The 13,999-nt window shown below is 44.2% G+C and overlaps 1 protein-coding gene across 2 annotated transcripts in view; it reads left to right on the top strand.

The window, feature by feature from the left end:
* The first annotated feature begins 733 nt into the window (after nucleotides 1-733).
* The window catches only part of WDR70 (WD repeat domain 70), a 173,354-nt gene continuing 160,088 nt past the window's right edge, over nucleotides 734-13,999 (top strand). The window contains exons 1-5 of one of the 2 annotated variants that reach the window (XM_008155589.3): nucleotides 734-843; nucleotides 950-1,009; nucleotides 3,460-3,543; nucleotides 10,036-10,156; nucleotides 13,456-13,654. In XM_008155589.3, the coding sequence (XP_008153811.1) occupies nucleotides 819-843; nucleotides 950-1,009; nucleotides 3,460-3,543; nucleotides 10,036-10,156; nucleotides 13,456-13,654 (489 nt within the window). In that variant the 5' untranslated portion in view covers nucleotides 734-818. Of the gene's footprint in view, nucleotides 853-949; nucleotides 1,010-3,459; nucleotides 3,544-10,035; nucleotides 10,157-13,455; nucleotides 13,655-13,999 lie in introns of both variants that reach the window. The other variant, XM_054715315.1, reaches the window with a different exon arrangement.

The following is a 13,999-nucleotide window of genomic DNA, read 5'->3' as shown; positions in this document are numbered from 1 at the left end:
GATGCCACTGCATTCCTATTCCAAGGACCAAAATCTGGAACACTAACAACAACAAATGCTGGTGCGGATGTGGAGGAATGGGAACTCTCATCCATTGCTGATGGGAATGCAAAATGGTGCAGCCCCTTTGGAAGACTGTTTGCAGCAACATTGAGTAGGATTAGACATGATTTTGCTAGAATTCAGAAATACAGAGGTAAATAGCGTGCCATTCGTTCATAGCACAGACAAGGAATCATGTTATAAAGCAATTAAAACCAACGAAAAGTGAAAGCACAGTGAAGCGAATACAGGGCGTTGGGAGCCCTTGCTGTGAAGGAAACTCTGTAGCTAAGCATGGCTAACAGTCAGAGGGCGGCTTGGGCTAAGCGAATAAGCTTCAGAGAACTTTCTGACAATTCTTTTAGCTACTCGGGTCTTTTTAGCCGATGAGTGCTTTTCAGTCAGGCGGTAAATATGCATTTCTTCCTTAAAAGATACTCAAAAGGTGGAAAACTGTGGGATGCAAAGAAAGGGAGCTTAGTAGGGTTTTCTTTAGAATTCCGTGCGGGTTGGTCACCTTGGCTGTGGTCGCACCTGACGTGTAAAGGGTGTCGGAGACACGCGGGGCGGTTCCATGCCGCGTGGAGTGGGACGGCGGCGCGGCGCGCTCACGCTCCTCCCGGCCGCCAGGGCGGCGCTGCGCGGAGGCCGCCGTCCCTCCGCGGAAGGCGCCGCTCTGGGCCGTGGCGCCGCCGGCGCTGCGAGCAGTTACTTCCGGCCGGGCTCTCGGCGCCGCTCCCGCGGGGGTGTGGGCTGCTGCTGCCGGCTCTGCGGCGATGGAGCGCCCGGGGCCCAGCGAAGGTGGGTCCGGTGAGGCGAGCCGGGCGGGGCGGGGCGGGCCGGGCCGGGCTCCGGGGGCGCCGCGCTAACGAGGCCCCCTCTCTCTCCTCCTCTCGCCCCGTGACAGGCTCTGAGGCGTCGGGACCGGACCCGCAGCTGGCGGTCACCATGGGCTTCACGGGGTTCGGTGAGTGAGCGCCCGGGCCCTGCAGGGTTCTCGGGTCCGCAGGCTGGGGAGGCCGAGCGGCACCTCCTCCACGCCGCCCGGAGCGCCAGGTCCCAGTGGCTTGCTCTGTGTGCACCTCGCAGGGTCGCCACACTCTCCCTTGCTTTGCGTTTTGTCCCCGCCTTTCCTACCTCCCGCTGTCCGTCGGGGCCGCTCCGGTGAGGCTCGGGGAAGCCGAGGGAGAAGGAGAGGTGGCGGGGTGAGCCGCGCGGAGCGGGTGGGTTGGCGGAGGGAGCGTCTTAGTTGCGTCCTGAGGCTGACAGCTCGCCCCTGGCTGTGTGTGGTCTGCAACGTGATGGCTCTCTTGGCAACAGATGGGCTGTTAGTGGTTATGATGGTTTTCAGTTGTTCTTCTTCTTTTTTTTTTTTTAAAAAAACACACGATTTTATTGATTCCAGAGACGAAGGGAGAGGGAGAGAGAGAAACATCAACGATGAGAATCATCCATCCGCTGCCTCTTGCTCGCCCCCTCCTGGGGATGGAGCCCGTGTCTTGGCATGTGCCCTGACCGCACTCCGGGTGGACGGTTTTAACTTCTTTTTTTTTAAAAAAAAACTTATTTATTTTAGAGAGAGAGGGAGAGAGAAAGAAACACGTTGATTTATTGTCCCACTTACTTGTGCATTCAGTGGTTGAATCTTATATGTGCCCGGATATGTGCCCTGGCCGGGCACGAACCTGAAACCTTGACATATGGGGGGCAACGCTCTCCCAGCTGGGCGACCTGAGCAGGGCCCGTTCTGAGTGCAGCCTGTCATCTGCACAGCATCCCGCCGTCTCTCTGGAGCCTGGGCTGGGCTCGCTCTAAGGGAGAAGCCAGACAGAGATGTAGGCACCCGTTCAGGACGTCACTGTTAATAAAAATAAGCTTACGTTGTTTTCTCACTCCATTTCTGTTGGGGCTTGGAGAGAACAAACGCCAGGCTAATGTGCCCAGACTTTTTGTTCATTCTTTCAGGTATTCACTTATTTTGGTAGTGTATATAATTTGTTTAATTTTTCATGTTGTGAGGATTTCCCCATATTGTAAAATGTTCCTCCAAAACATGATTTTTTTTTAAAAAAAATATTTATTTGCTTTAACTAAATTTTATTGGGGTGCCCTAGCTGGTTTGGCTCAGTGGATAGAGTGTCGGGCCTGTGGACTGAAGGATCCCAGGTTCGATTCCAGTCAAGGACACATGCCTGGGTTGTGGGCTCCATCCCCAGTAGGGGCCGCGCATCTCTCATCATAGATGTTTCTCTCTCTCTCCCCCTCCTTTCTTCTCTGAAATAAATAAAAAAAAACTTAAAAAAATTTTATTGGGATGACATTAGTCAACGTGAACTAAAAAATGATTTTTAATGGGTGAATAGTAGTCTGTTTAATAGTTTAGTAGTCTGTTTAATAGTAGTCTGTTTAAGTGTCATAATTTGTAATATTTTAAACTTTCCCCTACGTAGTTTCTAATTCTTTGATCAAGAATGCTAAAATGAACATTGTTGCAAATAACTATCTCCTTTTGTAAAAGGAATGTTGTGTGTATTTCCATCGGGTAGCTTTCTAGAGGGACTACTTTAATAGACATGTAAATATGAAAATGCAGCCAAAACATGGGGAGTGTATCTTTTAACTCTTATTGATACATATTACCCCAGCGCTCTGCAGAAAGGTGGTTTCAATTTACATCAGCGTCAGTGTTATATAAGAATGCCATTTTTACCATGTTCTTACTAATAGAGTAGGTATTATTTTAAAAAACACAATGAAAACAAATATAAAATTGCTTCCAAGCTCATTCAGGTTATTGTCAGAATTCGGTTCTTTATGGTTTTAGGGCTGAGGCCCTGTTTCCTTGCTGGCTGTAAAGTGTGAGTCTTTGAGCTTCTTAAAGTACCTGCATTACCTGTGGTCTTTCGCTCTTTATCTTCAAACCAACCACAGCACCTTCAGTCCTCATACTTTACATCTCTCTGACTTCTGCCGTGTTTGCTCTGCATCTTTGCTTGTAAGGGCTCCTGCCATGAGATTGGGCCAGTGAGGAAAATCTCTGTAGTTGGAAGTCCATAACTTTAATTACATCTGCAAAGACCCTCTTGCCATGTGGTGTTACATATTCACAGGCCCAGAGGTCAGGGTCTGCTCATGCTCCTTTCTGCCTACCATATCAGTGCTGTAGTTGCAAGGGGTAGTGTCTAGATGAATGAGAGGAGGATGGGAAAGTTGGCTGGTTAATGGCACTTAGTGATGAGATTGTCATTAAAAATTCCCTGGGAAGTAACTCTTTCTTCCTTGATATTTTATGGTTGTCTTATAACCATGCTATAAATTAGACCAAGTAGTGATCGATCAATCAGTAAAAAGTTTTGAGTACCTAAAGTTTGGCCAGCTTAGTGCAAAATCACAATCTACTACTTACTCCTATTTTAGGGAAAAAAGCTCGTACATTTGATTTGGAGGCAATGTTTGAACAGACTCGAAGAACAGCTGTGGAAAGAAGTCGGAAAACACTGGGTAAGAAGTTCAATTATCTGCTGTTTTATTTGTTTTAAATACTGTGTATACCTTATACAAGGATATTGACAGTTATTATAAGACTAAAAAAAATTCAAATTTGTTAAAAGACCATATGTACTGGTTCCTTTGGAAGCAGGGATTTATTTATCTATTTAATCTTTATTTTTGAAAGTATTACGTATATCCCCCTTTTTCCCCACATTGACCCCCTCCAGCCTGCCCCCACCCCCTGCCCCAGCCTTCACCACCCTAATGTCTGTCCATGGGTTATGCATATATGCATACAAGAGCTTTGGTTGATTACCGCCCACTCACCCACCCTCCCGGGTCTTCCCTCCAAGATTCCGCACTCTGTTCAAGTGGAAACAGAGGTTTAAAAAAACACATGGTAAAAGCTGTATATAAATAGGGTAAGAAGGTCTGAGTGCTAAAGTCTTTTAGAAGTGTGTGCTATGAACACAACAAGGATTCTAAATTAATATATGAGATCAGAATAGCAATTTCTTTATTACCTCTCCTTCCACCTCTATTTAATCCTCATTTCATTTTTTCTTTCCTGCTTACAGCGGAACCAGTATTTGGAAGGCTGGGCGAGAGGTGGCTCTCAGAGCTGTGTACACCACTGACTGTTGACCCAGACAGTATAGAACATTGAGACATACAGTGAATGTGGCTGCTGCTGTTGAATCCCTGCATTAATGAGCTGTATCAGACATTTAATGAAGGTCTTAATTTCCAGACTCTCTGTTTTGATAGCAGGTGGTTGCCAGCTCTAGGTACCACCACCTCAGGGTCTTTGAAGGAGATTGACTCTACACTGCTTTCTTTGGAACTGCTTCAGATCGTTCTTACACTAGATAGAGTGGAAGGGGCTAGAAATCAGGCAGGACTCCTGGAAAAAATTAATTGAATGTTCTTGTCATTGTTGGTTTTAAAATATTATAGCAGTAATCCAATATAATAAAAGTGTAGTATGCAAATGGTCCCCTCAACCAGGAGGTTGTCCAGGAGTTCGACTAGGGGGTGGGGCTGGCCGGGGGGAAGGGAGGGAGGCAGTGCACGGGCCTCTAGTATTTAATATTTGGGAAGTGAGCTTCACATGAAATATTTTTGTTCTCTGGAAGAATAACAGTTTGTTTTTATTGTGAAAATATAGCTTTCTACATATTTATTGTGTGAAATTTCAAACACATACAAAAGTATAGTAATAGAATCCCATGTACTTATCACACAGATTTAACTACTGTAATAATTTATGGCCAGTGTTATGTCCACATAGTGTGCTGACAAGAGCCCTTTGGAGAGAGGTAGGCTCACTGTTAGATAAGTGGTGCTCGTTAGATAATTTTGTTTTGATACCAAAGCCACGTTTGGCTGCCCACTGCACAAAATCCAAATCCAGAGACAGCCTGGTGAATGGAAAAAGTGGTTTATTCAAGTGCCAGCAGCTTGAGAAGATGGCGCACTCTTACTGACACAGGCAGGGGTTTTTCTAAGGAGGGAGGAGGAAGAAGAAAAACAGAACAAGGAATCAAAAGGAAGGGATTGAGAATTTTCTGTTGAGGGGGCTACATGCAAGTCAACACAGTCTGTTCAGATAAGTGGTTGAAGGCCAGCAAATCTCTCAGAGCTGTAATGTCTGAAGGTCTGAAGGTTGGAGTCTGTGTTTTTTGAAGTTAGTTCCTAGAATTCTTAAGCGAATAGGCTGTTTATCTGCAGTCACATATTAGTTAGCAGATCATCATTTATAGCAGGGGTGGGGAACCTTTTCTCTGCCAAGTGCCAGTTGGATATTTATAACATAATTCACAGGCCATACAAAATTATCAGCTTAAACATTAGCCTGCTATATTTGGTCAAACATTTAATTAACTACCCCTAAGGCCTTGACAGGGCCAGACCAAATGATTTCGAGGACCTTATATGGCCCGTGGGCCGGATGTTCCTCACCCCTGATTTACAAAAACAATGTCAAAAAGAATGGTAAGGTAGGCTACAATTTTAGTCCTTAGAAAGTGTGGTCATATCAGTTTCGGAGCCTCAGTTCACTGCTTTGGGACCTAGTAGCTCTGTTACTTAACTTCTCTGTGGCTTAGAGTTATACCATGGAATACTATGCAGCAGTAAACAAGAAGGATCTCTTATCCTTTGAGACAGCATGGAGGGACCTGGAGAGTATTATGCTAAGTGAAATAAGCCAGTCAGAGAAAGACAAGTATCACATGATCTCACTCATATGTGGAATCTAATTAACAAAATAAACTGATGAACGGAGTGTATCCAGAGACATGGAAGCATGGAACAGAATGTGGAATCTTGGAGGGAAGGTGGTGGAGGGTGGGTGGGTGGGCGGTGATCAACCAAAGAACTTGTATGCATATATGCATAACTCATGGACACAGACAATAGGGTGGTGAAGGCCTGGGGTGTGGGGCAAGGGTGGGCTGGAGGGGGTCAGTGGGGGAAAAAGGGAGACATATGTAATACTTTCAAAAATAAGTATACAAAGGATAAAATAAATAAAAAAAACTTGGTTTGGCAAAAAAAAAAGGTAAACGTGGGGTAATGGATATGCTCATTGATTCCATTTGGAGAATCCTTTCACATAATATATGTGTATTACATCATCACGTTGTATACTTTAAATGTCTTAAAATTTTGTCAGTTATACCTCAATAAAGCTAAAAAAAATAGTAGTACCAACTTCAGAAGCTGTTATGAAGAGTAAAGATTACAGGAAGTGCTTAGAACAATATCTGGTACATAGTAAGCTCCATGTACTAGCTGTGATTTTTTTTTTAAGTTGAGGCTGACACTAAGATGCTTTTGGTTACTTGCAAAGAAGTCATAGGAGACCTAATTAAAAATGGCTCAAATAGGAAACATTTAGTATCACACATGACAGGCACTCTGGAGTGGGGCTCTTCCATCTCCTGAGTTCTGACATGAAGGACGAAGTTTTTCTCCCTTTACTGCTTTGCCACTTTTAGGGTATTGGCTTGTCCTAAGCTGACTGTCCTCATGGTCCAAAATTGTCAGCAGAATTTTGTTACCTGCAGATGACCACTTCTGTGGGCTGAAAGGGAACTGTTTTGTGTATCACTTTTTAGGAGGGAGAAAACCTTTCTCAAATGTACCATCAGCTGGCTTACCTTCACATCTTATTGGCTAGTATTAGTGTGGCATACCAGCTCCAAACACAGCCATTGAAGGAGCAGTATGGTTGACTTGGAATTGAGATGCACCCCAGGTGGGCAGAGAGGGGCCCAGCACCTGAAGCACAGTGCTGCCCCCTACCTAGAGAAAGCTCTGGCTTTCTGAGTAAGTAAAAAAGGGAAAATGTGCCTTGGTGTTATTTCCTGATTAGGGTCACAACTGTCCCAAAGACCTGAGCCTAGCATCCAGGTGTCCAAATGTATTCCAGTGCCTCCCAACCTCACCCTGGAGGGCGTGGAAAGATTACTGGAGAAGCTGGGTGACAGGAGCCTAGCAGGCCCACTCTTAAATTTGGACATTATCCTATTTTTTAATTTTTTTCAACCTCCTCCAGCTATCAGAGTGTAGAATTGTTGAGCCATATCAGCCTACCGGAGAACACACACACACACTCAAAAACCCCCCCAAAAAAACAACCTGAGCTAGAGTTACGGCATTTGCTTTACTTCTTCCTGGAGAGTTTTATCCAATAAAAGAGAAACATGCAAATTGACCATACCTCTGATATGCCCACAAGCCACGCCCACCAGCCAATCAGGAGCGAGTATGCAAATTAACCCAACCAAAATGGCGGCGGCCATGGAGCTGGAGTAAGCAGGAGGCTTGGGTTGCCCCCAGTGATGGAGGAAGCCAAGCTTCCCGCCCATCCTGGCCAGCCCTCGCCTCTGCTCAAGGCTACAAAGTTTCAATTATAGAAGATAAATAAATCCCTGATACCTGCTTCCAGCTGGCCCTGGCCTCCGCTCAAGGAGGCGCTGAAAAAAGAAAAGGAGGGGCTGGGAGCTTGGGTCTCTGGGGGCCATGGCCAGCCTGCAAACAGCCATCAGCCCCTCACCCAGGCTGGCCAGGCACCCCAGCGGGACCCCCACCCTGATCTGGAACACCCTTCAGGGCAAACCAAATGACCCCCACCCATGCACCAGGCCTCAATCTATACTAATAAAAGGGTAATATGCTAATTAGACTGGGAGACCTTCCAGGAGACCTTCTGGACATTCTGGACAAAGCCATGGTGGCGGGGCCAAGGTAGAGGCAGTTAGAGGCCAAGAGGGGAGGGCAGTTGTGGGTGATCAGGCCAGGATGGGATGGCAGTTGTGGGTGATCAGGCTGGTGGGGGGCGGGGCCGTTGGGGGTGATCAGGCCAGCAGGGGGGGGCAGTTAGGGGTAAGCAGACCAGCAGGGGGGCCAGTTGGGGGCGAGCAGGCCATCAATGGGGGTCAGTTGGAGGTGATCAGGACAGCAGGGGGGGCAGTTTGGAGTGAGCAGGCCAGCAGGCGAGGGCAGTTGGGGGCGAGCAGGCCAGCAGGGGGGCAGTTGGGGGTGAGCAGGCCAGCCGGGGAGGCAGTTGGGGGTGAGCACACTGGCACAGGGGGCAGTTGGGGGTGATCAGGCTGGCAGGGGGGGCATTTGGGGGCAAGCAGGCTGGCGGCGGGGGGCACTTGGGGGCGAGCAGGCCAGCAGGCAGAGTGGTTAGGGGCAATCAGGCAGGCAGGTGAGTGGTTAGGAGCCAGCAGTCCTGGATTGCAAGAGGGATGACCGACTGCCGGTTTAGGCCCGATTACTGTAAACCGGCAGTAGGACATCCTTCGAGGGGTCCCAGGTTGGAGAGGGTTCAGGCCGGGCTGAGGAATACCCCCCCGTGCACGAATTTTGTGCACTGGGCCACTAGTCTATATATATATAAGACCCTAAGCGACCATTACAACCAAACAACCAGAACGACTGGAACAACCAGAACAGCTGGAACGACCAGAACTAACGGTCGACCAGTCACAATGATGAGCACTGACCACCAGGAGGCAGGTGCTCAACACAGGAGCTGCTCCCTGGTAGTCAGTGCGCTCCCACAGCGGGAGCACCGCCCAGCTGACCGACCCGTCCCAGTGGCCCACCAGCCTGGCGGCAGCCACTCCCTCCCTCAGTAGTCCGGCAGGTCCAATCTCCGAGGACAGGACAGGCACCGACGGACCAGCGCTGCTGGCACGATCCCGACAGCGCCGCCGGCCTCCTGGAAGTCGGCCGTGGGCGCTGGAGCCACTTCCCCTTCTTAGACGCTCCGCAAGGAGGAAAGGATATAAAAGCGGCCACCAGGTGGCTCCTGACAAACGGCGTGAACATTAGCGGGAGGGATCCGGATACTGGGCCTGCAGGGGCATCCCACTGCCCATCCGGTCGGCCGATTGTATCCCGCCCCCCCAACCCCCCTTGGGATCCCACCCGTGTACGAATTCGTGCACCGGGCCTCTAGTTTGAAGTAAAAGTCTAGTTAGTTGTGGACATTTGCCGGTTATCTCCTTGTTTCTCATCCTTCATATCCAAGCAAGGGAAGACTCTGAAGAGTACAACATTCTAATTAATAAATGCCCTTTGATACTGCTTAACTTTGGGTGTATTGTTTTTCATTATTAAGGAAAAAATTAGTTAAAGATTATCTCAGGCTATTGAAGATGGTAGCAGGTGAGAACTGGACTCTTCATATAATTCATTTACTTCCCGTTGTATTCCCCATAGTAGAGTTTGATCATCAGAGGAAAGAGATTAAATTTCCTTGGATAAACTTTTGTCTTTCCAAAGTAAACAACTCTACAAACCTAATATAATTGACATTTTCTCATGATTTTAGTAGGAAGTCTCTGGCCAAAACTCCAGTGTGGGAAATTCAGAAATGAACAAAGTGCTGAATTTATGGTTTAAAGCATTCAAAATAAAAAGTGAAATTACGTGGGGATGTGAAGTACAGCATGGGAAATATGGTAAATAATGTCGTCATAACTATGTATGGTGCCAGGTTAGGTACTTGAAATATCAGGGGAACACTTTGTAAAGTACATGATTTTTTAACCACTGTGCTGTACACCTGAAATTAAAATAATATAATATTGAATGTAAACTATAATTGAAAAAAAAGTAAAAAAGTGAAATTACATCAAATCTTACCTTTGAACACTTTTTTACTTATCACCTTCCATATCTTTCTACATAGTCCAATCCAGGTTCAAATTCTAATCACATGCTAATTTTATTTAGCATATTTGTTAATATTTTCCAAGATTTGTACATTTTTTATCATTACTTGTATTGGCTTTATTTTATATTATGTTGATATCTATACAGTAATTCACTTGTTTTCCCAGTGTTGGGTATTTAGGGTGATTTTTTTTGCTTTTAGTGATAACTCTAAGTTACATTTTCATGACTGTTAATTTCCAACCTTTTTAATAACTGACAAATTTTGAAGTTTTAACTGTAGGAAATTTATTTTTATCTTTTCAGAGGCAAGAGAGAAAGAGGAAGAAATGAACAAAGAGAAAGAATTAAGAAGGCAAAATGAAGATATTGAACCAACATCTTCAGGCTCAAATGTGGTCAGAAATTCCTCTAAATCATCTTCCAGGTGCTTGACTTTCTCAAAAGGATTCTATTAAACTATCATTTTCTAGATGTTCATAACACAAGTTAGGCAAAGTTCCTGATATTAAAAGCTTGCATAATTTCTTCCACTTTAGGCAATAGTATAGTATATCCCTAGGATCATGAGAGGGTCCTATGTCACAGTGAATCAGTTGAGGTTTTCTAAAGTTTTCCAGATGCAGTGTTGAAATCTGTGCCTTTTTTTTTTTTGTAATCCTCACCAGAGGACACTTATTCCATGGATTTTTAGAGAGAGAAGAAGGGAAGATGGGAGGGAGAGATAGATAGATAGATAGAGAGAGAGATAGAGAGAGAGAGAGAGAGAGAGAGAGAGAGAGAGAGATGTGAGAGAGAAACATTGATCGGTTGCCTCTGGTATGTGTCCAGACCAGGAATCGAACCCACAACCTTTTGGTGTAAGGACAATGCTCCAACCAACTGAGCCACACAGGCCAGGGCTGTGCTTTTATGATTTGTTTAAGAAATGAGTCCTTAACTCTGTAGTCATTATTTCTGGTATTCTAAAGTTTTAAAGTTTTATTTTTCATATTTAAGTCTAATTAACATAAAATTGTGGATAATCTGAAGTTGTCATCCAGTTCTTATTTTTTCCTTCACATGGATAATCAATTTTGCCAGCCTCTTTATTTTGAATGATTAAAATTTTTTATTTAACAGACTTTATTTGTAAGTGCAGCTTTAGATTCATAGCAAAATTGAGCAGAAGGTGTGGAGATTTTTATAGCCTTTCCCATTATGAACATCCCCCACCAAAGTGGTACATTTGTTACAGTTGATGAACCTACACTAACACATCATTATCACTCAGAATTCATAGTTTCCATGAGGGTTCAACTTTGGTGTTGTATATTCTATGGTTTGGACAAATATATAATGACGTGTAGCTCTACCATTATCGTATCAATCAGAATGGTTTCACTGCCTTAAACATCTTCTTGCTCCACTTATTTATTGCTCCCTCCCTGCTGTTAACAATCTCTCATCTTTTCTTTTTTTAATGTTTTCATTGATTTCAGAGAGAGGAAGGGAGAGGAAGAGAGAGAGAGAAGCATCAATGATGAATTTGCTTCCTATGTTACTATACATCTTATTTAATGCTTAGCTAAGCTGTCTTTTAAAAAGTCAGCTGAGAAAAAAATTAGGATTTGATTCTTAACTGTCTTTTCATCTAATACATATTGTTTCTCAGGCTATGGTTCATATGTATATATTTAAGAACATATTTTATTGATTTCAGAGAGGAAGGGAGAGGGAGAGAGAGAGAAAAACATTAATGAGAGAGAATCACTGATTGGCTGCCTCCTGCATGCCCCACACTCGGGATCGAGCCCACAAGCCAGGCATGTGCCCTGACCTGGAATTGAACCGTAGCCCCTTGGTTCATAGGTCAGTGCTCAACTGAGCCACACCGGCCAGGCTCTGGTTCATATTTGGTACCACATTGAGTCAAAGGCATTTTTAAACATGTAATGTGTTCTGTTTCCTGTCAGGGACATTTTTGGACATAATTTCATGGACTTTGTTTTTCAGAATATTGAAAATATGTTAAAGATTATTTATTTTTTTTAGCTTGTGTACATCAGAAGCAAAAAGGCAGAAATGGAGTTAGAGGCTGCAGAGAAGCTGATGCATTCCATCCAGTTTCATGTGGGTATTAGGCCTGCATATTCAGCTATGAAATCAGCATGGGTCCATGCAGTTCTCAGTTCCATGCTTTCTTCTGAACTAGTTAACTCAGTTAAAGCATGGATGCTAAGGATTAGCATTTCAGTTTAGAGTTCTCTATGGTTTGAATAATTTTGCATTGAGAAAGTCTGACTTCTGAACCAGTGCAGCTGGAAAACTGATTTAATCACAAGGGAGAAAATTTGGGAGAGTGAATGTTTTAATACGAATTTGTTCAGTCCCCCAACCATTACTTATTTGTTGAATATCTGTTGTGGCTTAGGCACTGCTTCAGGCACTGGGGATACAGCAGCTAGCAAGTCAGATGGAACTCTGCGCTCATATTATTGTGGGGGTACTTGAAGGGATGGATAACAGATATAAACAACAAATAAACACTCAAATGAGATAACTTAGCATGTAGGTAATGAAGATAATCAAAGTAAGGTAAATGAGGTAATAGTGAGTGATAGGTTGTGTTTGAAAGTTTAGAAGACCTCTTTGCAGAGGCGGTATTTGAGGAGATCTCGATGAAGAGAACGAGGCGGTATGCAGTCAGTTCCAAGAGGGAACTGCCAGGCAAAGACCCTCGTGCTGAACCCGGCTAACCCTACTCACTTAGGAAGAAGCCTGTGGGGCGGGAGCTGTTGCAAGAACAAAGGGAAACTCTCTATAGAGGTTTGCTAGCTCCTACCTTTGTGTAAGGATAGCATGCATGTGAGAATGTATTCCTTTCAATATTGAACCTAGATAAAAATAAAAAGAAAAATCCGATTTTTTCTTTAATGGTTACGTCAGGCATCATTTGGGTGCTAGAGACATAGCAATGAACACAAAGGAGAGAAATTTTTGTTTTCACGGAGCTTACATACTGGAAATACTTTATTAGAAGGCAGTGACACTTTTGAGTCCTATAAAATATTTGATAGTTTAATTGATACAATTATGAATGCAGTTCTCAACCCTTTGGGATGGGGTAGGCGGTGGAGGGATGGTGGATGGTGGTGGCTTCCAGAATGCTTAGAGGTGTTTGATAAAGACCTTATTGAGAGTGTGTGTTAGTTCTCTGATGTGCTGGGTAGAAAAACAATAGAGAATCAATATGGTACTTCCCAGAATAAGATATTTTTAGAATCCCTAATGCTACATTTAGCATTTTAGCAACTCAGCAAACTTGGATTAGAACTGAGAAATAATTTGTATTTTAGAAAATATGTTGAAATATTCTTGGAATAATATGAACTTTCTTACATGACTGGCTTTATTCACCTTTGTGGCTAACAGTGATTGGATCCAAGTATAGTAAAGAGCGATTTTTTTTCTTGTGGATGTAGTACCTTGCTGTATTTCTTACACATCCCGATTGTTCTGCTGGCCCTTTATGAGGAACCATGGTCTACTGGGCCTCTAATGTATAATTGATACGGCCTTTATTTCTGACTTTGATTTATGTTTGTGTAAGATAAGTAGATAAAATAAGGTTTTTAGTATGTTCTTAAGATGAAAACAATTTGAACACTCAGTTGTTAAGGGAGAGTCGGGGTTTCCTGAGAAATGTTGCCGCAGAGGCAAAGAGTTCTCTTTTTGTATTTCCAGTGATACAAGCAGTAGTGAAAGTGAAGAGAGTTCTGATTCCTCTGATGATGAGCTGATCGGCCCTCCTTTACCCCCTGCAATGGCGGAAGAACCCGTTGATCGTATGGAGGAAGCTATTGGTCGTTTACCGCCACCTCTTCACGAGGAAGAGGAAGATAGTGATGATGATGACGATGATGGTGCTTCAGAAGAGGAGGAAGTAAGTATTTAAGAATTCAGTGGCATAGTGTCTTTAGAGTAATGTAGACATCAATTCCCTGCTAGACTGTTATCTGTTATTCAGAAGTGAGAGCAAATTAAAAAGAGAAAATCTGAGTTACTGAAAGCCCTTGTTGAAAGACTGTAAAGGATGTACTTCTGGAATAAAGAAACAGAATTCAAAAATAATAAATGGAGGGCCAGAAGCAATGTGTTAAAAAAGAAATTGATTGCCGAAACCGGTTTGGCTCAGTGGATAGAGCATCGGTCTGCGGACTGAAGGGTCCCAGGTTCGATTCCGGTCAAGGGCATGTACATTGGTTGCGGGCACATTCCCGGTAGGGGG

Source organism: Eptesicus fuscus, chromosome 4 (genome assembly GCF_027574615.1).
Source record: "Eptesicus fuscus isolate TK198812 chromosome 4, DD_ASM_mEF_20220401, whole genome shotgun sequence".
Classification (NCBI taxonomy): domain Eukaryota; kingdom Metazoa; phylum Chordata; class Mammalia; order Chiroptera; family Vespertilionidae; genus Eptesicus; species Eptesicus fuscus.
The sequence above is the reverse complement of the archived record's forward strand: the minus strand, read 5'-3'. Positions and strand labels throughout refer to the sequence as shown.